Here is a 24,899-nt window from a genome sequence, read left to right as displayed (position 1 = left end):
CAGAGCGGAAAAACAGCTGTGGGGCCACCACACACTCCTGCACCAATCTCCTGGGACCCTCATGCGCACACCCACTCTCACTGTCTCAAAACACACGCACACTCTCTCAAACACACCCACACTCTCACTCACTCAAAACACACCCACTTTTTAGCACGAGTCCTACAGTAGTACCTCTATGGTTTGAAGAACCGCAAATGAGGCAGAAACTTACAGTAGCTGGAAAAAAACACACATTCCCTTTCCCTAACGGCAAATTATTCAGTGAGTAGGGGTCATTCACAGAGAGTGCTTAGGTTGCAAGAAGTTTTGATTAAATAACAGTCTAAATGGCCTGATCTTGTGTACACAGTTCACCAAGCTTATCAGGGCTTGGCTTGGAAATGCCACATTTCTAATTAACATGACTGGCAATCAGGCATTGTGAGCAGATTCTGTAAAAACAACATTAAGGCCCTGTCTCTCTCGGTCTCCACTGAGAAAACGAAGGACCTGTGTTTAAAATGGAATGTGCCTACTCTCTAGCTACATATTTGACATGTTAGCTTAACCAGTAGCCAGGAAGAGGTCAATCCATTTGACAAAATAACCACACCGCTGGTTCCCCTCTGCTCCAGACTGACTGGATAACCAACGGTATGGACTAAGTGTTTAAATATGGCCTTGACTAACAAGCAAGCATGAGTGCATCATTGGAGGTGTCCCAAACGGCATCCTATGCCCTATGTAGTGCCCTACTTTTCATAGGGCTCTGGTCAAAAGTAGTGCACTATATAGCGAATAGAGTACCATTTGGGGCGAAGATATTGCTTTTCGACGGCTGATGGTAAAAGTTGAATCCAGAAATAACAGATCCCTTTAGCACATTGAATGAGTGACTGTCGTACTCTTCATCATCCGCCACACATATTTCAATAAACTTGACCACAACTGTTTTTATTTTGTCATTAAAAAGTCTTAGTCCATTTTGTGACACTGATTTAAAGGTCATGAACAGTCAAAATTATGTTTTTCATGAAATGTGATGGTATTTGAAGGAAACCAGATCAAAGTATGAAAAATGATGGTTGCTTCTACACTGATAAAGTTTGATCATAAAGTTACTGGTCCCCTCCCCCATGTCAAACACTTGGATACATTATTAAGGGGACATCAATTTAACAAATTTTAATACACCAATGGTAACATGATATTCTCTTATCTCATTTAAATAAATACCACCAACAACAGAGAAGGCGTGTTTGCAGAGGGGCTAGATAGCTACTCTACTGGTGCTAAAATTTGACTGTAGGGTGTCAGAAAATGTTATTAAAAGTTTACCTTATTCATCTATGGCAAAGATACTTACACGTTTCTCCTTTCATCTGTGTCTGGTGTTAGCTAGTTACTGGCTAGCTAGGGCTTGTCAAGTGAACACAGCCATCAGTGCTGCTGTGAACCACATCACAAGAGACATGCCAAAATGGGAGATATGTATTTTTTATTATGTAAATGATGCAATTAAAAAAAAAAGCCAGCCGCACCAATGTGTCAGAGGAAACACCGTACACCTGGCAACCGTGTCAGCCTGCAATGCGCCCAGTCTGCCACAGGAGTCGCTAGAGCGCAATGGGACAAGGACATCCCTGCCGGCCAAACCCTCCCCTAACCCGGACGACGCGGGGCCAATTGTGCGCCGCTCCATGGGTCTCCCGGTCGCGGCCGGCTGCGACAGAGCCTGGACTCGAACCCAGAATCTCTAGTGGCACAGCTAGACCTGCGATGCAGTACCTTAGACCACTGCGCCACTCGGGAGGCCTAATTGATGCAATTTCAATGTTGTTTGAGTTGCTTTGTGTCTCACCAAATTTGCTTGAGATGATTTCACTGCAACACTGCTCACTGCATCCAAGTTGCTTGACATAGGCGTTTCAAAGAGCTGTCAGTCAAGGTGAGCTCATGCATATAATCTCCCCGCCCACTCAGCCTGCCTTTTCAAACTTCCTGGTAGTTAGCCATGAGAGAATGACTTTTCAGAATTACTGTTCAGGATCTTTAATAAAAAACAACATCTGAATACATCTGATCTAAATGTATACAAACAAAACGATGTCAGCGGACCCTATAACTTCATATCTTTATGTACATCGATGTGCAAACGTCGCCATGTAGAGTAGTCGGGCTTTCTTATAAACGAGCATCTGGTCACAGGTACCCTTTTCACACTACCGTGCTGAACGAAACCAAACTGTTGTCACATTGTCCTTTTCAGGTAGGTTGCAGCAACCATGGCGCAAGCCATATCAGCTTGGTTTGGCTCGGATTGGTTATTTGCAGTTGTGTGAAAAGCAATTGGACAAGTCCTGACATGTCCATTCTTTACGGCCATGATAGGGTACATAGCCACTGTTACCCATAGACCCAGAACTCACCAGTGACCTCTAGTGGGGCTGTACTGCATGGCCGCTCTCTAGCTCTTCACCTCCCTGTTCTTTAGAGACTCCAGCAGGCCCTTTATCCTCTCGCTGGCCGGCTCCCTCTTCCTCTTCTTACGACCTTTAACTCCGGCCACCTGGGAGACCGAGGGCATGAGGAGCGCTGCCAGGCCCCAGGGGGCGTTGTTTCCGGTACCGCTGCCGCTGTGCGGTACGTTGAACTCCCGCTGCTGCAGCATCCAGGCGCTCTCCCGACACAGCGCCACGAAGCGCTCCAGCTGCGTTCCGTTAACATTCTTACTGACGTTCAGCGCAGGCTCAAAGGGGTTCTGGATGTGCAATGGAGAGACCTCGGGTTTGTTTTGCTCCCTGCCCTGTGAGACAGAAAGAAAGAGAAAGTAAGAGATTGAAAGAGAGCAAGCGAGAGAAGGAGAAAACGTGAGATGGAGAGAGAGAAAGAAGGATTGAGAAAGAGAGAAAAAGTAAGAGGGAATGAGATCGTGAAAGTGAGAAAGAGCTGTCAAAACACCAACTGGTCTTTATACATGGTCCATCTATCTTATTGGTCACGCTGGTGAGGTCAGGTGTTTTGTGGCTGTTGTTATCTATGCCACATGGACCCAGATAGAATGGATCGGGCTAGTCTGAGTCTGGCACACCTCTCCTCTTCCCAGGCCAGGCTAACACGGGGATATGTCTGTGTTCTAAATGGCTCCCTATATAGTGCCCTACTTTTGACCAGGGCCCATAGCGCTCTGGTCAAAAGTGGTGCACTATGTAGGGAATACGATGCCATCTGGGACACAGCCAGTGTCAGCTTAGCTATGAGGAACGAGCCTGGGGGCAGCACCAGCAGGGTAGACACAGATTTACCACGCCTCATCTATCATACCACTGACCCTCTCTGACACCATCACTAGGCTGGTCCAAGATCTGTTTCTGCCATCTTGCTAACTCCTTGTCACGCATGACAGCAAGGCTACACCATTGCTGCTTTGGAAAATGTGTCTGTGTGACACGGGGATAGGGTGCCATTCTGGACGTAAGCAGAGCCCTCCAAGGTTCTATGCACGCAACAGACCCACTTGGGTTCAAATAGCGTTTGTTTTCTTTCGAATGCTTTAGCTGCTGCCCGATCGAGCTTGCCTGACGAAATGGAACCAATGGAATTGTCCCAATGGTGCAACACTCCAGTCTGGCTCAATCGAACCACACAAGGTATTCGACACTAAACAAATACTATTTGAATTCAGGTCAAGCATGGCCTGCAAAACATCTAAAGCCTGGGGTTGTAACAAATAAATAAAAAAGGCTGACTGGATAGATGGCGAGAGATGGAGCCTCCAGCTCCATTGGATGGAGGGATGGATGACCATGGAGCATAAAGCCATCAGTCAGAGAGAGAAGAGGAGCAGGTAGAGAAGAGGGGGGAGAGATGGTCGGTAGAGGGAGACAGGAGAGACAGCACACAGTAACGTTGATTGATGGTGGTTTCTCTACTATTGAAAGGCCATGACCACCACGCTTCCTACAGGCCTTCCTTCAATACATCAATCCTGACCCTGGGACATGCACACACGGCTGACCCCAGGTTAACGTCTTTAATACACTATATCTCTAGACTAAGGAGGAGCAACAATGAAAATGAGCAACCAAGCAAAAAACTAACTGGGTAAATGGTGTCCAAATGAACACGCGTCTAAGACTGAATAAACGCGTTGTTTGTTTTTGCTTTACTGAGCGTGAAGAACTAGAGATTGGGTTCATAAAGAGATGGGTGGAGGAGGAGCAGCCATCAATCACACAGTCCTCGGACGGCTGTAGTCTTAGCAGGCACCGAGGGACGTCAGTGTGATGTTGGTGTGTGATCGACAAACAACACTTTACGACGACTAGCTCCCCTCAGAGCTGGCCAATTATAAACTATGGCAATTAGGCACAGGGGTGAAAGAGTCTGTTTATAGCTAAAAGAAATAGGTTATTTCTGTTTAAAGCTTTCAGTGAAGCACTGTCACCTTATGTCTAAGGATGAATGGAGAAACAGAATGACTTGCTAGTTGACGCCGATTAAAACAGAATGCCGTGTGCATGCAAGCACATGCTTTATACTTTTTTTTAAATGTAACCTTTATTTATTTAACTAGGCAAGTCAGTTAGGAACAAATTCTTATTTACAATGACGGCCTACCCCGGACGACACTGGGCCAATTGTGCGCCGCCCTATGGGACTCCCAATCACGGCCGGATGTGATGCGGTCTGGATTCGAACCAGGGATCATTGTAAACCTGCCACACACACACACACTACATGATACATTTACTAAACATAAGAATGAGTGCGAGTTGTCACAACCCGGCTCGTGGAAAGTGACAAAGAGCTCTTCTAGGACCAGGGCACAAATAATAATGATCAATAATTTTGCTCTTTATTTAGCCATCTTACATATAAAACTATTTGTTCATTGAAAATTGTGAATAACCACAGGTTATAACTCTGCAATGTTGGGTTGTATTGGAGAGAGTCTCAGTCTTAAATCATTTCCCACACACTCTGTGCCTGTATTTAGTTTTCATGCTAGTGAGGGCCGAGAATCCACTTTCACATAGGTACGTGGTTGCCAAGGGCATCAGTGTCTTAACAGCGCGATTTGACAAGGCAGGAAACTCTGAGCGCAGCCCAATCCAGAAATCTGGCAGTGGCTTCTGATTAAATTACATTTTCACAGAACCGCTTGTTGCAACTTCGATGAGGCTCTCTTGTTCAGATATCGGTAAGTGGACTGGAGGCAGGGCACGAAAGGGATAACGAATCCAGTTTGTGTCATCCGTTTTGGGAAGGTACCTGCGTAATTGGGCACCCAACTCACTCAGGTGCTTCGCTATATCATATTTTACAATGTCCGTAAGCTTGAGTTCATTTCCACACAAAAAAAATCATACAATGATGGATAGACCTGTGTGTTGTCCTTGTTAATGCAGACAGAGAGCAGCTCCAACTTCTTAATCAAAGCCTCAATTTTGTCTCGCACATTGAATATACACTACCAGTCAAAGGTTTTTGAACACCTACCCATTCAAGGATTTTTCTTTATTTTTTACTATTTTCAACATTGTAGAATAATAGTGAAGACATTAAAACTATGAAATAACACATATGGAATCATGTAGTAACCAAAAAAAAAGTGTTAAACATATTAAAATATATTTTATATTTGAGATTCTTCAAATAGCCACCCTTTGCCTTGACAGCTTTGCACACTCTTGGCATTCTCTCAACCAGCTTCACCTGGAATGTTTTTCCAACAGTCTTGAAGGAGTTCCCATATATGCTGAGCACTTGTTGGCCGCTTGTCCTTCACTCTGCAGCCCGACTCATCCCAAACTCTCAATTTGGTTGAGGTCGGGCGATTGTGGAGGCCAGGCCATCTGATGCAGCACTCCATCACTCTCCTTGGTAAAAAAAAAAGCCCTTACACAGCCTGAAGGTGTGTTGGGTCATTGTCCTGTTGAAAAACAAATGATAGTGGGACTATGCGCAAACCAGATGGGATGGCGTATCGCTGCAGAATGCTGTGTTGGCATGCTGGTTAAGTGTGACTTGAATTCTAAATAAATCACAGACAGTGTCACCAGCAAAGCACCCCCACACCACAACACCACCTTCTCCATGCTTTAAGGTGGGAAATACACATGCGGAGATCATCCGTTCACCCACACCGCCTCTCACAAAGACATGGCGGTTGGAACTTAAAATTTCAAATGTTTTACTCCAGACCAAAAGGAAAAATATCCACTGGTTTAATGTTCAATGTTCGTGTCTCTTCTTCTTATTGGTGTCCTGTAGCAGTGGTTTCTTTGCAGCAATTTGACCATGAAGGCCTGATTCACTCAGTCTCTTCTGAACAGTTGATGTTGAAATGTGTCCGTTATTTGAACTCTGTGAAGCATTTATTTGGGCTGCAATTTCTGAGGCTGGTAACTCTAATGAACTTCTCCTCTAGAGCAGAGGTAACTCTGGGTCTTCCATTCCTGTGGCGGTCCTCATTAGAGCCAGTTTCATCATAGCGCTTGATGGCTTTTGCGACTGCACTTGAAGAAACTTTCAAAGTTCTTGACATTTTCCGTACTGACTGACCTTCATGTCTTAAAGTAATGGACGGTCATTTCTCTTTGCTTATTTGAGCTGTTCTTGCCATAATATGGAGTTGGTCTTTTACCAAATAGGGCTGTCTTCTGTATAACACCCCACCTTGTCACAACACAACTGATTGGCTCAAACGCAATAAGAAGGAAATATATTCCACAAATTAACTTCTAACAAGGCACGCCTGGTAATTTAAATGAATTCCAGGTGACTACCTCATGAAGCTGGTTGAGAGAATGCCAAGAGTACGCAAAGCGTGGCTATTTGAAGACTCAAATATAATATATATTTTGATTTGTTTAACACTTATGGTTACTACATGATCCCATGTGTTATTTCATAGTTTTGATGTCTTCACTATCATTCTACAATGTAGAAAATAGTTACAAAATAAATTTAAAAAACCTTGAATGAGTAGGTGTTCTAAAACTTTTGACCGGTAGTGTAGTTCCAGAGTCAATCAGGCAAGAAAAAAAATATATATATATAAAAAAAAAAAAAGAATCACCCAGATAGGCCAGTCGTGTGAGAAACTCATCATGCAAGCAGTCAGACAAGTGAAAATTACGGTCAGTAAAGAAAACATTAAGCTCGTCTCTCAATTAAAAAAAAGAAACGTGTCAATACTTTGCCCCTTGATAACCAGCGCACTTCTTTCTGTATGTTGTAAAAGCGTTACATGGTCGCTGCCCAAATCATAGCATAATGTAGAAAATACATGAGAGTTCAGGGGATTTGCTTTAACAAAGTTAACCATTTTCACTGTAGTGTCCAAAATGTCTTTCAAGCTGTTGGCAGCAAGAGCCTCTCGGTGGATGCTGCAGTGTACCGAAGTGGAGTCGGGAGCAACTGCTTGCACGCGCGTTACCACTCCACTATGTCTCCCTGTCATGGCTTTGTACCAACACATCTTGGCCATCAAAGTCCATTTCATTTCACAAAGCTGTCCAGTACTTTAAAAATATCCTCTCATGTTGTCCTGGTTTCCAGAAGAGGATATCTTCCTTTATTGACCCCCCATAATCGTAACGGACATACCAGGAGATGTGCCAGGCCCGCCACGTCTGTTGACTCATCCAGCTGTAACGCATAGAATTCACTGGCCTGTATGCGAAGCAGTAATTGTTTCAAAACATCTCATGCCATGTCACTGATGCGTCGCGAAACAGTGTTGTTTGATGAAGGCATTGTCTGTATAGTTTTTTTGGCCTTTTCCTCCAGCATTGTCCCAGCCATAACCGTGGCAGCAGGAAGTCCTCCACAATAGTAAGGGGCTTGCCTGTCCTAGCCACTCGGTAACTCACCATATAAGACGCTTCTAGCCCCTTCTTATTAATGGTATCGGTTGCTTTTATACATTTCTTCTACTCAAAAGTCGTCTTTATTCATCCTCAAAACCCCCGGGGCTTATTTTTTCAAATGGTCATGTTTCGTTTCTAAAATGTCTGCGCAAGAGTGAAGGTTTCCCGCGAGAGAGTAACGGTTAATGTGATTGGATGATATTTATTTGACTAGGCTACCTGTATTTGACATTGTGTTGTTATTTCACTGAACACTAGATGGTATAGCCCCATTGGACAATATAAATGTACTGTTAGAAAATGTAAAAAAATCTATAATTTTTCGTTTTAAAATGTGAATCACATTTTTATTTGGCGTACCCCCGACGGCATTGCGTGTACCCTGGGGTTTGGGAATACCTGATTTAGACCATACGCAGGCCATATCAAGTTTAAACCTGTGCGCTGGTAAATGTTTTGAGTAGCCGTCAGAACTCAATTTTTAACCAGAGATTTGAACATTTAAAAAAGACTATATGGCGAAGACGCGCTAGGCATGTTTCTCTCCCGCCAATTTGCGCACATTCATCGTTTGTCTGTGTGTTACCTTTCTGATATTGATCGACATGCGGTTGAATGCGAAGGTGCTGTAGAACTCAAAGAACTCCTGCAGCAGTTGCTCTGAAAGGAAATACAAAGAGTATGATAAGAAATACCACATTCATACTGATGAAGAAACCTGTTTCCATGTGGAAATAAAATACTAAATAATCACATTCATGCTATGGGCCCACCTAATGTCTCTGTGTTGTCTTGCAGTTGTATTTTTGTGACGTCGCTGACAAACGTGCAGTCGTTTCCCTCGATGACACTCTTATCTAGAGGGCCTTGTAGAAAAGGGTGGGGGAACATAAGGTAAATGATAAGGTATTTACCACAAGGTAAGACACACTACACACAAGGTAAATGACACTTTACACATGGAGGGCCTTGTATAAGAGAAAGGGGAAAGCGTAAATTACATACAATATATTAGATGTCTATGTACACACCTATGAGGTCCATAAACAATACCAGGGATGCCTAATTCCGGTCCTGGAGGGCCAAAACACTTCTGGTTTTGTTTCTACTTGGTAGTTAATTACACTCACCTGGTGTCCCAGGTCTGAATTAGTCCCTGGATGAAAACCAGAAGTGTCACGGCCCTTCAGGACCGGAATTGGGCAGCCTGAACAAGACAAAGATTAGGGCCCCATAAAATCTGTTTTATTTTTTGCCTGATTCTGTTTTTCCCCCCAAATTCAGTTCTCTCCATTTTGTTTTTCCAGGTTTTAGGTCTTAAAATCAAACTTTAATAGAAAAACAACAAGAGTGGATGTTCTAAGACCAGAACAATGCTTAACCCTATACACTCATACCTGTATACAGGTTGAAAATGCCTGATTTGGGCACCAATAAGCGCCTAAATTGGAACGAAGAGGCTGTAAAGTAACATGCTATCAGTGGAGGCTCCTCAGAGGAGGAAGGGGAGGACCATCCTCAATGAATTTCATAAAAATAATGAAACATTAAAAAAAGTTATAATTTTTAGATAAAACTATACTAAAACACACTGTTTTGCGATGAAGGTCTACAGTAGCCTCAGCAGCACTCTGTACGGTAGCAACACAGCGTAGCCAGAGGACAGCTAGCTTCTGAGCCCCTCTGAGTACATTGACTTCAATACAAAGCCTAGAAGGCTCCTGGTTCTCACCCTCTTCCATAGACTTGCACTGTAATTATGACAACTTCCGGAGGATGTCCTCCGACCTAATAGAGCTATTGCAGTATGAACTGGCATGTTGTCCACCAAATCAAAGGATCAGAGAATTAATCTAGTACTGAAAGCATAAACTACAGCTAGCTAGCACTGCAGTGCATAAAATGTGGTGAGTAGTTGACTCAAAAGAGAGAAAGACAAAAGTTGGAAAGGTTTTCAACAAATTAATTTCTTCCAAAATTAAGCCAGAGAGCTGGCTACATTTTGTAGTACATATATACAGTACCAGTCAAAAGTTTGGACACCTACTCATTCTAGGATTTCTCTTTATTTTTTACATTGTAGAATAATAGATCAGAACTATGAAATAACACATATGGAATCATGTAGTAACCCAAAAAAGTGTTAAATCAAAATATATTTTAAATTTGAGAGATTCTTCAAAAGTAGCCACCCTTTGCCTTGATGACAGCTTTCCACACTCTTTGCACCTGCACCCCATTTTCCAGGAATATTCTTATCATGTTACTGAATATATCCAGAGTATTTACGGATTTTGTCGTCAACAAATGCGGTGAAAAGAACAGTAAATGTAAAATACACATTTAAAATCAACAGTGTAATGTTTGTATTCAGTCTTCAACTGTCGCGCACTCACCTTTTGTCTAATACATTTTCCCATTATCTCCAAACTGTTCGCTTTCAATTGCTACCATGGTTATGCATATGCTTTCTATATTTATTCTGAAAGAAACATTTCAATTAAGCTCTATCGATATAAGCCAATTCTCATGAGTGTAAAGGAGACCACTGAGTTCTGGGGAAAATCTAAGAAATTTTGATTTTGGGTGAAGTTCCCCATTAATGCAAGTGCACACCAGCAAGAGAACATTTGGTAAGCAATGTTTCTGTAGCGCTCATGTGATTGCAGAGTTTGCGAAACAAATGGCCACTGGATTGATGGAAATAATCATGATATCATTCTGCCAGATAGGCTACTTGTAGTTAACATTTAATTGAGAAGGTTTTTGAGAAAGTGTTGCCATCTCTACCAGAAGACGGTTATCATTAGCATCATCGCTAACGGCATACACACACACGGGAATTCCTGTGCCGTTTCAGAAAGTTGCAACAAAACACGAATCACTGATGCATTTTGTTCATGTTTTATGATTAACTAGGGGAAATTAATGCATTTTCTAATAAGTTCAAGAGACAGTTGATTTCCTACTAAGTTCAATACATTTTCCAATATTATTGAATTCTGTTTAAAAAAAAACTTTATTTTTATTATTTCACCTTTATTTAACTAGGTAGGCTAGTTGAGAACAAGTTCTCATTTACAACTGCGACCAGGCCAAGATAAAGCAAAGCAGTGCGACAAAAACAACACAGAGTTACACATGGGATAAGCAAATGTAGTCAATAACACAATAGAAAAATCTATGTACAGTGTGTGCAATTGTAGAAGATTAGGAAATAAATAGGCCATGACGAAATAATTACAATTTAGCATTAACACTGGAGTGATAGATGTGCAGATGATGATGTGCAAGTAGAAATACTAGGGTGCAAAAGAGCAAGAGGATAAGTAACAATATGGGGATGAGGTAGTTGGGTGTGTTATTTACATGGGCTGTATACAGGTACAGTGATCGGTAAGCTGCTCTGACAGCTGATGCTTAAAGTTAGAGAGGGACATATAAGTCTCCAGCTTTGGTGATTTTTGCAATTCGTTCCAGTCATTGGCAGCAGAGAACTGGAAGGAAAGGCAGCCAAAGGAGGTGTTGGCTTTGGGGACGACCAGTGAAATATACCTGCTGGAGCAAGTTCTACAGGTGGGTGTTGCTATGGTGACCAGTGAGCTGAGATAAGGCGGGGCTTTACCTAGCAAAGACTTATAGATGACCTGGAGCCAGTGGGTTTGGTGACGAATATGTAGCGAGGGCCAGCCAACGAGAGCATACAGGTCACGGTGGTGGGTAGTATATGGGGCTTTGGTGACAAAACGGATGGCACTGTGATAGACTACATCCAATATGCTGAGTAGAGTGTTAGAGGCTATTTTGTAAGTGACATCGCCGAAGTCAAGGATTGGTAGGATAGTCAGTTTTAACAGGGTATGTTTGGCAGCATGAGTGAAGGAGGCTTTGTTGCGAAATAGGAACCCGAGTCTAGATTTAATTTTGGATTGGAGATGCTTAATGTGAGTCTGGAAGGAGAGTTTACAGTCTAACCAGACACCTAGGTATTTGTAGTTGTCCACATATTCAGAACCGTCCAGAGTAGTGATGCTAGGCGGGCGGGTGGGTGCAGGCAGCAATCGGTTGAAGAGCATGCATTTAGTTTTACTAGAAATTAAGAGCAGTTGGAGGCCACGGAATGAGTGTTGTATAGCATTGAAGCTCGTCTGGAAGTTAGTTAACACAGTGTCCAAGGAAGGGCCCGATGTATACCGAATGGTGTTGTCTGCGTAGAGGTGGATCAGAGAAACACCAGCAGCAAGAGAGACATCATTGATTTAGACACAGAGAAAATAGTCGGCCCGAGAATTGAACCCTGTGGCACCCCCATAGAGATTGCCAGAGGTCGGACAACAGGTCATCTGATTTGACACACTTAACTCTGAGAAGTAGTTGGTGAACCAGGCGAGGCAGTCATTTGAGAAACCAAGGCTATTGAGTCTGCCGATAAGAATGCGGTGATTGACACAGTCGAAAGCCTTGGCCAGGACGATGAAAACGGCTGCACAGTATGGTCTTTTATCTGTGGCGGCTATGATATTGTTTTGGACCACGACCGTGACTGAGGTGCACCCATGACCAGCTCGGAAACCAGATTGCATAGTGGAGAAGGTACAGTGGGATTCGAAATGGTCAGTAATCTGTTTGTTAACCTCACTAGGGTAGGGGGCAGCATTCGGAATTTTGGATGAAAAGTGTGCCCAAAGTAAACTGCCTGCTACTCAGGTCCAGAAGCTAGGATATGCATATAATTGGTAGGTTTGGATAGAAAACACTGTAAAGTTTCCACAACTGTTAAAATAATGTCTGTAAGTATAACAGAACTGATATGGCAGGCGAAAACCTGAGGAAAATCCATCCAAGAAGTGCCTTTATTTTGAAATTCCTGTTTTTCCATTGAAAGCCTATCCACCATACAAAGACTTATGATGCCGTTCACGATCCCTAAGGCTTCCACTACATGTGGCCAGTCTTTAGGCATTGTTTCAGGCTTTTACTCTGAAAAATGAGGGAGGAACACCACTTTCAATGAGAGGACAGTGGAAATTTCCAGACATGAGTCCAGCGCGTGACTGGGAGCACACCTTTCTTGTTTCTCCTTTTCTATTGACGAAGATATTGTTCGGTTGAAATATGATCGATTATTTATGACAAAAACAACCTAAGGATTGATTATAAACATCGTTTGACATGTTTCTACGAACTTTTATGCTACTTTTTAGATTTTTTTGTCTGCATGCTGTGACTGCGCTTTGTTCCAATGGATTACTGAACAAAACGCACAAACAAAACAGAGGTTTTTGGATATAAAAGAGGGACATTATCGAACAAAACAAACACTTATTGTGTAACATGGAGTCTTGGGAGTGCTACCATATGAAGATCATCAAAAGGTAAGTGATACATTTTAGCACTATTTCTGACTTTTGTTACTCCTCTTCTTGGCTGCTAACTGTTAGTAATGATTTGTCTGCTGGGCGCTGTTCTCAGATAATCGCATGGTCTGTTTTCGCCGTAAAGCCTTTTTGAAATCTGATACAGCGGTTGGATTAACAAGAAATGTATCTTTAAGCTGGTGTATAACGTTTGTATCTTTTATGTATGTTTATTATGAGAATTTCTGTTTTGTTTAATTTCACGCTCTGCAATTTCACCGGATGTTGTTTGATGTTGCTGCGGGGGGTGCAGAGCTGTTGGCCGGAGTAGGGGTAACCAGGTGGAAAGCATGGCCAGCAGTAGAAAAATGCCTAATGAAATTCTTGATTATTGTGGATTTATCGGTGGTGACAGTGTTTCCTAGCCTCAGTGCAGTGGGCAGCTGGGAGAAGGTGCTCTTATTCTCCATGGACTTCAGTGTCCCAAAACTTTTTGGAGTTTTTGCTACAGGATGTAATTTTCTGTTTGAAAAAGCTAGCCTTAGATTTCCTAACTGACTGTGTATATTGGTTCCTGACTTGAAAAGTTGCATATCGCGGGGACTATTCGATGCCAATGCAGTACACCACAGGATGTTTTTGTGCTGGTCAAGGGCAGTCAAGTCTGAAGTGAACCAACAGCTATATCTGTTCTTAGTTCTACATTTTTTTGAATGGGGCATTCTTATTTAAGATGGTGAGGAAAGCACTTTTAAAGAACAACCAGGCATCCCCTACTGACGGGATGAGGTCAATATCCTTGCAGGATACCCGGGCCAGGTTGATTAGAAAGGCCTGCTCGCTGAAGTACTTTAGGGAGCGTTTGACACTGATGAGGGGTGGTTGTTTGACCGCAGGCCCATTACAGACGCAGGCAATGAGCAGTGATCGCTGAGATCCTGGTTGAAGACAGCAGAGGTGTATTTAGAGGGCAAGTTGGTCAGGATGATATCTATGAGGGTGCTCATGTTTACAGATTTGGGGTTGTACCTGGTAGGTTCCTTGATCATTTGTGTGAGATTGAGGGCATCTAGCTTAGATTGTAGGACGGCCGGGGTGCTTAGCATATCTCAGTTTAGGTCACCTAACAGTACGAACTCTGAAGATGGATGGGGGGCAATCAATTCACATATGGTGTCCAGGGCACAGCTGGGGGCTGAGGGGGGTCTATAACAAGCGGCAACAGTGACAGACTTATTTCTGGAAAGGTGGATTTTTAAAAAGTAGAAGCTCGAACTGTTTGGCACAAACCTGGATAGTATGACAGAACTCTGCAGACTATCTGTGCAGTAGATTGCAACTCCGCCCCCTTTGGCAGTTCTAGCTTGATGGAAAATGTTGTAGTTGGGGATGGACCGGCGGGACTCCGTATTGGCAATAAAGGGTCAAGGCCAATTGGCAAAAGTATTGTAGCCCACTAATTAGCGGGTATACCTCTTCGGCTAGCCGGGAGATGGGCCTAGCTCAAGGCTAACTGGTGCTTGCTTCAGGACAGAGGTGTTAGCCAGCAGTAGCTAGTCAGTTGCAGCTAGCTAGCTGCGATGATCCGGTGTAATGGCCCAGAGCTTGTGGCAGAAATCCGATGATGTGGTGGAGAAAAGCAGTCCGATATGCTCTGGGTTGATATCGCGCTGTGCAGATTGGCAGGTATTGACCGAGCTAAAGCTGGCTGGTGTCCGAGCTAAAAGGTGAAGACCGCTAGCCCCGACTAACAGTGACTACTAGCTAGTTTGCTGGCTAGCTTCTGATGGAGGTTCCAGTTATAAGGTATAAAAATAGCAGATACGTACCACATTGGGTGAGACGGGTTGCAGGAAAGTATATTTAGAACGTAGGTGGAAAGTGAGATTAAAAATATATAAGGATAAAAAACACAAAACCGCCTCTTTATATGGGCTATGCCATCTTGGATTAAGTTATTCCCTCCACAACACAGATTTTATAGGGCCTTAAAAGATGTTGTCACTCAGAAAACTGACAGGCAAAGAGAGAGAGAGAGAGAGAGAGAGAGAGAGAGAGAGAGAGAGAGAGAGAGAGAGAGAGAGAGAGAGAGAGAGAGAGAGTGGGATGGATAGAGAGCAAAAAAAGAGGAAGACAGGTCAAAGAAGAGAGCAATTACAAACGAGAGAAAGAGAGTGAGCGGTAGAGAGAGAAAGGGAAAACAGAGAAAAAAAAGAAGAGGAAAATAGAGATTTCTGATCAAGCGTGGCTGTCCATCAGAGCCTTGGTACCAATCTTCTTGACCGTGTCAGCCAAGGGTCAGAGGAGAGGCCGGTGGTGTGTATGAATTTGCTATGCGCGCGTGCGTCTTGGCCCCTGCCAGAGTGATGGGGCCTTTATAGTGCTGTAAGCACTATGTGATACTGCCTGGGATAGTGTCTCTGTCTAGTCTAAGGTGGATGGAGGGAGGGAAGAATGCAATTATCTGAGAGCCAAGGTGACAAGGGAAACAGGAGTATGAGCGGTGGGTGGAGCATCACTGCACCACACCAACACAGATATTTGTTGACAATGAGGCTCAACGATCAATTGCTTGAAATTAAATAAATAACCCAATTGCCACTCACTCAGTGGTCCATTGCTACCTGCTGAATGTCAATTTCCACCTTTCTGAATACAACTAGGAAGTGCAACAATGCAAAAGTACAGACTACTATTTGCTAGCTCTTTGGAGGTGAGATATCGATAGTATTGATTGTGAAAGTAAATTGTCATAGTGCTCCATTGTAATATACCTGCTAGTTCCTTGAGGTGGTCCAGGGTGGGTAGTATAGGAATAGTCCTCCTCTGGAGGAAGAATAGGACCATGACAGTGAGAGAGAAGTTTGAGATCCAGGCTCCAGGTATGCTGCTGGTGATGCTGTGGGCCCGAGCCCAGCACCGGACACTGAACACCAGGCAACGCACCCGCCGGTCCAGCCCTCCATACAGGTACAGAAGCTCCGAGCTCTTCATCGCCACCCTGTGGACACACAGAATGACAGTTAAGACTACAGTAGTCATTAAAATGACACACTTGACCCTGTCTGCGCCTTTTAATTGATCTTTCTTACATTACTTTCAATCACCATTCCTAATATTTTAATTTATAACATGTATAACATGCTATTTTCGATCTGATATATTTGTTTGATATATTCTCTGTACAAAACATCTCAATCTGATGTTAGAAACCATGAAGGTTACAGAAGTTTGTGAGAAGAGAATATGAAAGACAGTGGCACACAATATCCTCCAGAGGGCAGCATTTAGCTGAACTTTACAATTCTCACTTAGTACCAAAACATCCCTCTATTTTGAAAGGTTCCGTATTACAAACCGTGCATAACCATACCCTTCAATGATTTAACATAAGCATTGAGAAACCCGCTCTACTCTACTCTATTTCCTAATAAACTGAGGCGTGGGTGGGTTTGTTTCTGAACATTAGCAGGTGTGTATGTGCTTGCTTCACTCTCAGGCTAACCACAGTATCCGTCGGACCAAGAGAAGAAGTGAAACAACAAGCCGTCTCACCTCTCCCTGTTGCACTCTCTCTCATTGATGCTCTCTCTCTCCCTCCCTCCCTCCCTCATTGGTTCTCTCCCCCCCTCATTGGTGTTTTCTCTCTCTCTTCCCTCTCCCTCTCCCTCCCTCCCTCATTAGTTCCCCTCTCTCCCTGGTGCCGTGTCTCTCCCCCCCTCATTGGTGCCCCTCTCTTCCCCCCCCCCCCCCCCCCTCCCTCCCTCATTGGTGCTCTCTCTCTCTCTCGCTCTCCCTCCCTGCCTCCCTGGTGTCCTCTCTCTCTCCCTCCCTCCCTCATTGGTGCCTCCTCTCCCTCCCTCCCTCCCTCATTGGTGCCCTCTCTCTCCCTCCCTCATTGGTGCCCTCTCTCTCTCTCTCTCCCTCCCTCCCTCCCTCATTGGTGCCCTCACTCTCCCTCCCTCATTGGTGCCCTCTCTCTCTCTCTCTTCCTCCCTCCCTCATTGGTGCCCCCTCTCCCTCCCTCATTGGTGCCCTCTCTCTCCCTCCCTCATTGGTGCCCTCTCTCTCTCCCTCCCTCCCTCATTGGTGCCCTCACTCTCCCTCCCTCATTGGTGCCCTCTCTCTCTCTCTTCCTCCCTCCCTCATTGGTGCCCCCTCTCCCTCCCTCATTGGTGCCCCCTCTCTCTCTCTCTCTCTCTCTCTCCCTCATTGGTGCCCTCACTCTCCCTCCCTCATTGGTGCCCTCTCTCTCCCTCCCTCATTGGTGCCCTCTCTCTCCCTCCCTCATTGGTGCCCTCTCTCTCTCCCTCCCTCCCTCATTGGTGCCCTCTCTCTCTCCCTCCCTCCCTCATTGGTGCCCTCTCTCTCTCCCTCCCTCCCTCATTGGTGACCTCTCCCTCCCTCATTGGTGACCTCTCCCTCCCTCATTGGTGACCTCTCCCTCCCTCATTGGTGACCTCTCCCTCCCTCATTGGTGTGCCCCCTCTCTCCCCCTCATTGGTGCCCCCTCTCTCCCCCTCATTGGTGCCCCCTCTCTCCCCCTCATTGGTGCCCCCTCTCTCCCCCTCATTGGTGCCCCCTCTCTCCCCCTCATTGGTGCCCCCTCTCTCCCTGGTGACCTCTCTCTCTCTCCCTCCCTCATTGGTGACCTCTCTCTCTCTCTCTCTCCCTCCCTCATTGGTGCCCTCTCTCTCTCTCCCTCCCTCCCTCATTGGTGCCCTCTCTCTCTCTCCCTCATTGGTGACCTCTCTCTCTCCCTCATTGGTGACCTCTCTCTCTCCCTCCATCATTGGTGTCCTCTCCCTCCCTCATTGGTGCCCTCTCTCTCTCTCCCTCCCTCCCTCATTGGTGCCCTCTCTCTCTCTCCCTCATTGGTGACCTCTCTCTCTCTCCCTCCATCATTGGTGTCCTCTCCCTCCCTCATTGGTGCCCTCTCTCTCTCCCTCCCTCATCGGTGCCTGACTAGTTTCAGGGCACAAACACAAGCCACCTCTTTTTTATGTTCCCTCTTTTTCTCCCCCGCTCTCCTCTCTGGTTTCCGACCAGTTTTGGGCTAGCCAGCTTGGAACCAGCATACAGAGCAGTTTCTACATAACTTAAGTTTCTGTCTGGTTTGTGCAACACCAGTAGGTTAAGGGCAACGAGGAACTAACATGTTAGAGAGTTTCGATGAAGCATGAGAGCTAAATGCCATTTAAAAAGGTGACTAATAGTTCTGTGAAAAAGTGAACTTTAAAGATTAACAATTCAAAATCACATCTAGGTAAGCTTTCATGAGTCGCAATTGTTTAAAAGGCACTGGTTAAGCATCATAAAATCTGTTCTAATTTAATCACACTGATGATTAACCATGATGGATGTAAACCAACTTCTGTTTTAGACTGAATAAACCAAAAAAAATGTTTGATCTGTGACCGTGTGTGTTACCTATTGTTAGCCGTGAGGTCACACTGGAAACCTGACGGTTGGTGGGCGAATCGGACTAGGGGACAGCGAGCCTGGAGGATCTTCTGCACCCCGACACAGCCAGGCCCAAACTGGTCTACACACTCCCCGATCACAGACAGGATACTCTGGGTACACGCCCGCTCAGACGCAGACCTCTTTGTCTGGTACTCCAAGGAGAGCCCTGCTTTTGGCTGGGCAGATGGGACATAACATTCTCATTACTGAAACATAGGGTTAAAATGCATAGGGTTACAGTGAGTATCGTGAGTGAAGATGGCAGGCCAAGGCTGAAAAAGAATGTATGGACGACGTAGACACTAACAATTGCATGTGCCTGCCCACACATAAGGGTTTCATATTTTCCCAGAGAATCTATCAATTTTCCTTCCTGAGAAAATTGCAAGAATTTACAAGGCATTCCGGTATTCCCGTTCTATTTAAAAGCATATAATGCCAGCAGAAAAGAAAAAAATAAATAAAAATAAAATAAAAATTGGACAGGATTATACCACTGTTAATGGAGAAATATATACATTAATCTAACATTTTCTTGTTGTATTTGTTGCAATTTAATCAAAGTTCTCTCAAAGTCACCACACTATTTCGTTGATGTAGCCTATAAAGAACTGTTGGCCGACCGGTAAAATATTACTATAGGTCTAGTAAACATTACATTCGCTTTAGCCTACCTTCGACTGAAAAACGTCAGACAGCTTGTTGACCCTTCTCTCTCCCCTTGCACCTGGCTATTGGGGGAATTTGGGAAGGTGATGGCTGTTTTGACTTCATGATATCCCGCTTGTTGTGGTGACTGTCACAGGGAATTGTCTACCTTAACTGCGTCCAGAGGTCATGTGTAGCCTGCACATATAGTAAGCAATTACATTTATAGAAGCCATGCAAGTAGCCTAAGGGACGTTTTACAATTTAGTCATTCAGCAGACACTCTTATCCAGAGCATCTTACAGTTAGTGCATTCATCTTAAGATAGCTAGGTGGGACAACCACAGAAAGCACATTTTTCCCTTGATAACGTAGCTGTCAGTAGTCAGAGCTGGGAGGGGGGGGGGTCAAGTGCAAGTGCTGGTTAAGTGTATTTTTATTTATTTTTGGAGGGGGGGTGGTCGAGGTGAGGAGGAGGATTATTTAAGATACTGTTTGAAGTAGGGTTTCAGACGTTTTCGATAGATGGGCAGGGGATCTGCTGTCCTAGCTTCAGGAGGAAGCTGGTTCCACCATTGGGGTGCCAGGACAAAGAACAGCATGAACTGAGCTGAGCCTGAAGATAGGGTTCTGTAAGTAAGCACCATGGTCTTGTAGTGGATGCGAGCTTCAACTAGAAGCCAGTGGAGTGTGCTGAGAAGCAGAGTGACATGAGAGAACTTGGGAAGGTTGAAAACCAGGCTGGCTGCTGCATTCTGGACAAGTTGTAGGGGTTGGATGGCAAAAGCAGGGAGCCCAGTCAACAGCGAGTTGCAGTAGTCCAGACGGGAGAGGACAAGTGCCTGAATTAGGTTACTTCCTGTGAGGTAGGATCGTACTCTATGGATGTTGTAGAGCATGAACCTGCAGGAGCGGGTCAAACTGCTTTGATGTTTGCAAAGAAACCGGTTTCTCAACATTATTTATCATCTCGGGAAATGAGAATGGGTTTGGGCGGAAAATGCCGGTAACCCGGTTCCCACTATTAAACCCTACCATACATAAAGAAAAGTGCATCATTTCAATCTTATAAAACCAAGTCAATCTTTGCAAGTCAGATTGACACTCAACATTCACATAGAAGACAGAGCTTTGACAAGCTCCGCAAACTCTCTATACGCACAAGGGTCTTCTGTTTCTACTGAACAGCCTTGACTACAGGTGAGGAAATGGTGATTTGTAGCATTGTGCACATCTCTCACTTCCCTAAGATCCTTCTTAGCAGAATGTTTAACCAGTGTGTGTGTGTGTGTGTGTGTGTGTGTGTGTGAGGGAGCGCACGAGAGAGAAGCACTGATAAAGGCCTTAGTGGGCCTCTTGTGGGGCTTTTCCCACACTATACTGTCAATGTAAAAGAAAATAGCTACAGGAAGTTCCCCCTGTCTCTTTGAACAAATGTTCTACAGCTCAACAACAGTAAGGGTCTGGTTAACAAGGTTCTTGACGTCCTATCTTACATGAGTTATTGTAAAGATAGATGTAAACAAAGACAATCTAATTAAAAGGAGAAGGTATGAGGCAGAAAACATGAGACAAATCTCTCTACAGCTGTTTTATGATATGAAAACAACCCTAGGCCAAAATTGGCATCTAAGAACCATGACAAAAAGGTAAGGGATAATCACTTGGAGAGATTCCCGGAAGCTTTGTAGCACTAACATAATCTTTCCTCCATTGCTTATATGATCTAATTTCAGTGCTACGAAGCTTTTGGGAAACAGCCCTGATGTGTTTTTCTCGTAGATTCCTACCTAAACTTATCCAATAACAAAACATATATATTTTTTCCCGCGTTGACAAACGTTTTGCTACGGTGTGCCCTACTGAACGTGACTGATGTGGTTTCTACATAGTCCTCATCCTCACCCTTTTCAGATTCCTTCCACTGATGCCGTCCAGGTCCAGAAACATGTCTAGGTCACAGCCCAGCTTCCCGAAGCCGTTCACAGAGGAGCCAAAGGGTCGAATGGTGCATTCTGGGAAATATGCAGCAGCTATGTCCTTTAGAAGGGAGCAGACCAGGAAGCGCAGGCAGACGTTCTCTTCCGTCAGCTGGTACGTCTCTGTAAGGGAGGAGATTTGTTGGTCTATCTGAGATAAAGAAAGAGAGAACACCAAAACAGTGTGATTATTTGTGTGTTCAATATTAAGCCTAAAGCAAGGGTTATCTGGAGATCCTTGTTAATCAAAAATAATATAGTTGAATATCTCGGAATCAATTAGCACAAAAGCTAACAATAGCTATATGTTGTCCCTGAGACATACAGTACCAGTCAAAAATGTGGACACCTACTCATTCTGGGGTTTTTCAAAACACTTTTTTTTCACTATTTTCTACATTGTCATCAAGGCAGAGTGGCTACTTTGAAGTACCTAAAATACATGTTGATTTGTTTAACACTTTTTTGGTTACTAAATGATTCCATATGTGTTACTTCATAGTTTTGATGTCTTCACTATTATTCTACAATGTAGAAAATAGTAAAAATAAAGAAAAACCATTGAATGAGTAGGTGTGTCCAAACTTTTGACTGGTACTGTATGTTTCTATGCTAATCTTTACTCAGACAGACAACTTCAGTCGTTTAGCTAGTATTTGAAACCAGGCCATGTAGACCTACACTGTTTTCTTTGGACAGTCTCTGTATGAGGTCGTTAATGTGTATGGTGGTCTGTGGTTGGCACTGAGGGGCTGACTGGCCATTGGACATGTCTACAGGACCAGTGTTTCTGAGCGAAAGCAGTCTGGACTTGAAAGGCACTGTAGCTTCATGGTTGATACTGGGGATGGCCGTCCCTTCGTGGAGTGATACGAGGCTCTCCTTGTTGGAAAACTCCACCACAGCATATGTACCCTGGAAGGCCAAACATGAGCAGTGACAGCACAGTCAGTTATCTTTGACAACCTTTTCAGCATGTTTTTTTATTTACGAGTGTTTATTTGTAGACTCATATCTTAGCACAACTGAAATACTTACATAGCTTTCATAAAAGAAACATTTGTTGATATCTCCATGTCTGGATAAATAGTTGAGGAACTTTTTCTCGTTGGTTTTGGCCGGGCAGCTGATAAGGACAGATCTCTCTGCCTGCTCTATCTTCTCCTCTTGGACTGTGTAAAAAGATTTGTTTCCATCCTTTGAGTCTAAAAAGCAAGAAAACAGACAGACATACTTTAGCAAGACGATATCATTGTCTTTGGTCTGAAAATTGCAACCCATGTGAAAATCTAGCCATCATATGATTCTAAAGACACGGCAAAAACAAAAAAAAAGAGTCATATCATGGCAAGTTAATTTCTAACATTCATAGACGCCAACTACCTTCAGGATGTTCTGGCCGGGGGAGTTTTATTAAAGAACCCTGACGCTCTGAATGTTAAAACGAACGGTTTTGGAAACATAAGGAATGCATCTTTCATATCAGCAATAAATAATTTTCCAAAAACTAAAAAAGGTTAGATTACTACACTACATTTATAGGGTTAAGGTTCCCACACAGCCATATGTCCATGTTACAGCGCTTGTTTACGGAAAACAGACGTTAGAAAGAGGAGTACCTGCGATAATTATACTGAACAAAAATATAAAACGCAACATGTAAATTGTCGGCCCTCATATTTCTTGAGGCGAAATAAAAGATCCCAGAAATGTTGCACAAAAATTGTATTTCGCTCAAATTTTGTGCACAAATTTGTTTACATCCCTGTTAGTGAGCATTTCTGCTTTGCCAAGATAATCCATCCACCTGACAGGTGTGGCATATCAAGAAGCTGATTAAACAGCATCATTACACAGGTGCTCCTTGTGCTGGGGACAATAAAAGGCCACTCACACAACACAATGACACAGATGTCTCAAGTTGAGGGAGCGTGCAATTGGCATGCTGACTGCAGGGAGGTCCACCAGAGCTGTTGCCAGAGAATTGAATATTAATTTCTCTACCATAAGCCGCCTCTCCAATGTCGTTTTAGAGAATTTGGCAGTACGTCCAACATGAATCCCAATTTCAACTGTACCAGGCAGATGGCAGACAGCGTGTATGACAACATGTTGGCGAGCGGTTTGCTGATGTAACGTTGTGAACAGAGTGCCCCATGGTGGTGGCGGTGTATTGATATGGGCAGGCATTATAAGCTACGGACAACGAACACAATTATATTTTATCGGTGGTAATTTGAATGCACAGAAATACTGTGAGGAGATCCTGAGGCCCATTGTCGTGCCATTCATCCGCCGCCATCACCTCATGTTTCAGCATGATAATGCATGGCCCATGTCACAAGGACCTGTACACAATTCCTGGAAGCTGAAAATGTCCCAGTTCTTCCACGGCCTGCATACTCACCAGACATGTCACTCATTTAGCATGTTTGGGATGCTCTGGATCAGCGTGTACAACAGCATGTTTCAGTTCCCGCCATTATCCAGCAACGTCGCACAGACATTGAAGAGGGGGACAACATTCCATAGGCCACAATCAACATCCTGATCAACTCTATGCGAAGGAGATATGTCGCGATGCATAAAGCAGATGTTGGTCACACCAGATACTGAAAGGTTCTCTGATCCACGCCCCTACCTCTAAAAACAAAAAAAAAGTTAAAAAGCTATCTGTATTCCCAGTCATGTAAAATCAATCCATAGATTAGGGCCTAATGAATTTATTTCAATTGACTGATTTCCTTATCAAGTCAAATGTTATTGGTTGCACACACATATTTAGCACATTATTGCAGGTGTAGCAAAATGCTTGTGTTCCTAGCTCCAACAGTGCAGTAATATCTAACATTTCACAACAATACACACAAATCTAAAAGTAAAATAATAGAATTAAGAAATATAGAAAAAATTAGGACGAGCAATGTTGGAGTCCGAATTATAAATATATATGATATGGGATGTATAGACCTTGTGGACAGTAAGTAGATAGAATACGTAGTATATCTGTAGGATAGAATAGTATTTGTATAGCAATAGTTGAATAGGATGGCCATGACTAGAATACAGTATGAGGCATATGAAATTAGTAAAACAATACGTAAACATTATTAAAGTGACCAGTGTTCCATGTCTATTTACATAGGGCAGCAGCCTCTAAGGTGCAAGGTTGAGTAACAGTGACTAAGTTCAGGGCAGGTTTACTGGGTGGAGATGTTTTTGTGGCCCCTACCTCATCAAAGTTACCCATCCCTGACCTAAACGGAAGACAGGCGGCACAAACAATTTGTCACTAAAAAAATACGGTCGGCTGCAACTGTTAAAAATAGGTTAAAACATGCGGAGGCTGCGGAGGGGAGGACAGCTCATAATAGCAGCTGGAACGGAGTAAATGGAATGGCATCAAACACCTGGAAACCATATTCAGACCACTTCCATTTTTTCATATTTTGTTACGTTACAGCCTTAATCTGAAATGGACTACATTAATTTTGTTCCTCATCAATCTACAAACAATACCCCATAATGACAAAGCAAAATAGGCTTTTAGACATTTTTGCAAACGTATTAAAAAAACTGAAATACCATAT

The 24,899-nt window shown here is 43.7% G+C and overlaps 1 protein-coding gene across 1 annotated transcript in view; it reads right to left on the bottom strand.

Moving 5' to 3' along the window:
* Positions 1 to 917: 917 nt before the first annotated feature.
* The window catches only part of mtpap (mitochondrial poly(A) polymerase), a 29,432-nt gene continuing 5,450 nt past the window's right edge, over positions 918 to 24,899 (bottom strand). The window contains exons 2-9 of the mRNA XM_014157507.3: positions 22,348 to 22,514; positions 21,991 to 22,224; positions 21,236 to 21,460; positions 18,647 to 18,858; positions 15,991 to 16,217; positions 8,633 to 8,725; positions 8,446 to 8,519; positions 918 to 2,788 (exon numbers count right to left, since the gene is read on the bottom strand). Of these exons, the coding sequence (XP_014012982.1) occupies positions 2,450 to 2,788; positions 8,446 to 8,519; positions 8,633 to 8,725; positions 15,991 to 16,217; positions 18,647 to 18,858; positions 21,236 to 21,460; positions 21,991 to 22,224; positions 22,348 to 22,514 (1,571 nt within the window). The 3' untranslated portion in view covers positions 918 to 2,449. The remainder of the gene's footprint in view (positions 2,789 to 8,445; positions 8,520 to 8,632; positions 8,726 to 15,990; positions 16,218 to 18,646; positions 18,859 to 21,235; positions 21,461 to 21,990; positions 22,225 to 22,347; positions 22,515 to 24,899) is intronic.

This window comes from Salmo salar, chromosome 19 (genome assembly GCF_965601325.2).
Source record: "Salmo salar chromosome 19, fSalSal1, whole genome shotgun sequence".
In the NCBI taxonomy this organism is placed as follows: Eukaryota; Metazoa; Chordata; class Actinopteri; order Salmoniformes; family Salmonidae; genus Salmo; species Salmo salar.
Note: the sequence above shows the minus strand (reverse complement) of the source record. Positions and strands in the feature narration are given on the sequence as shown.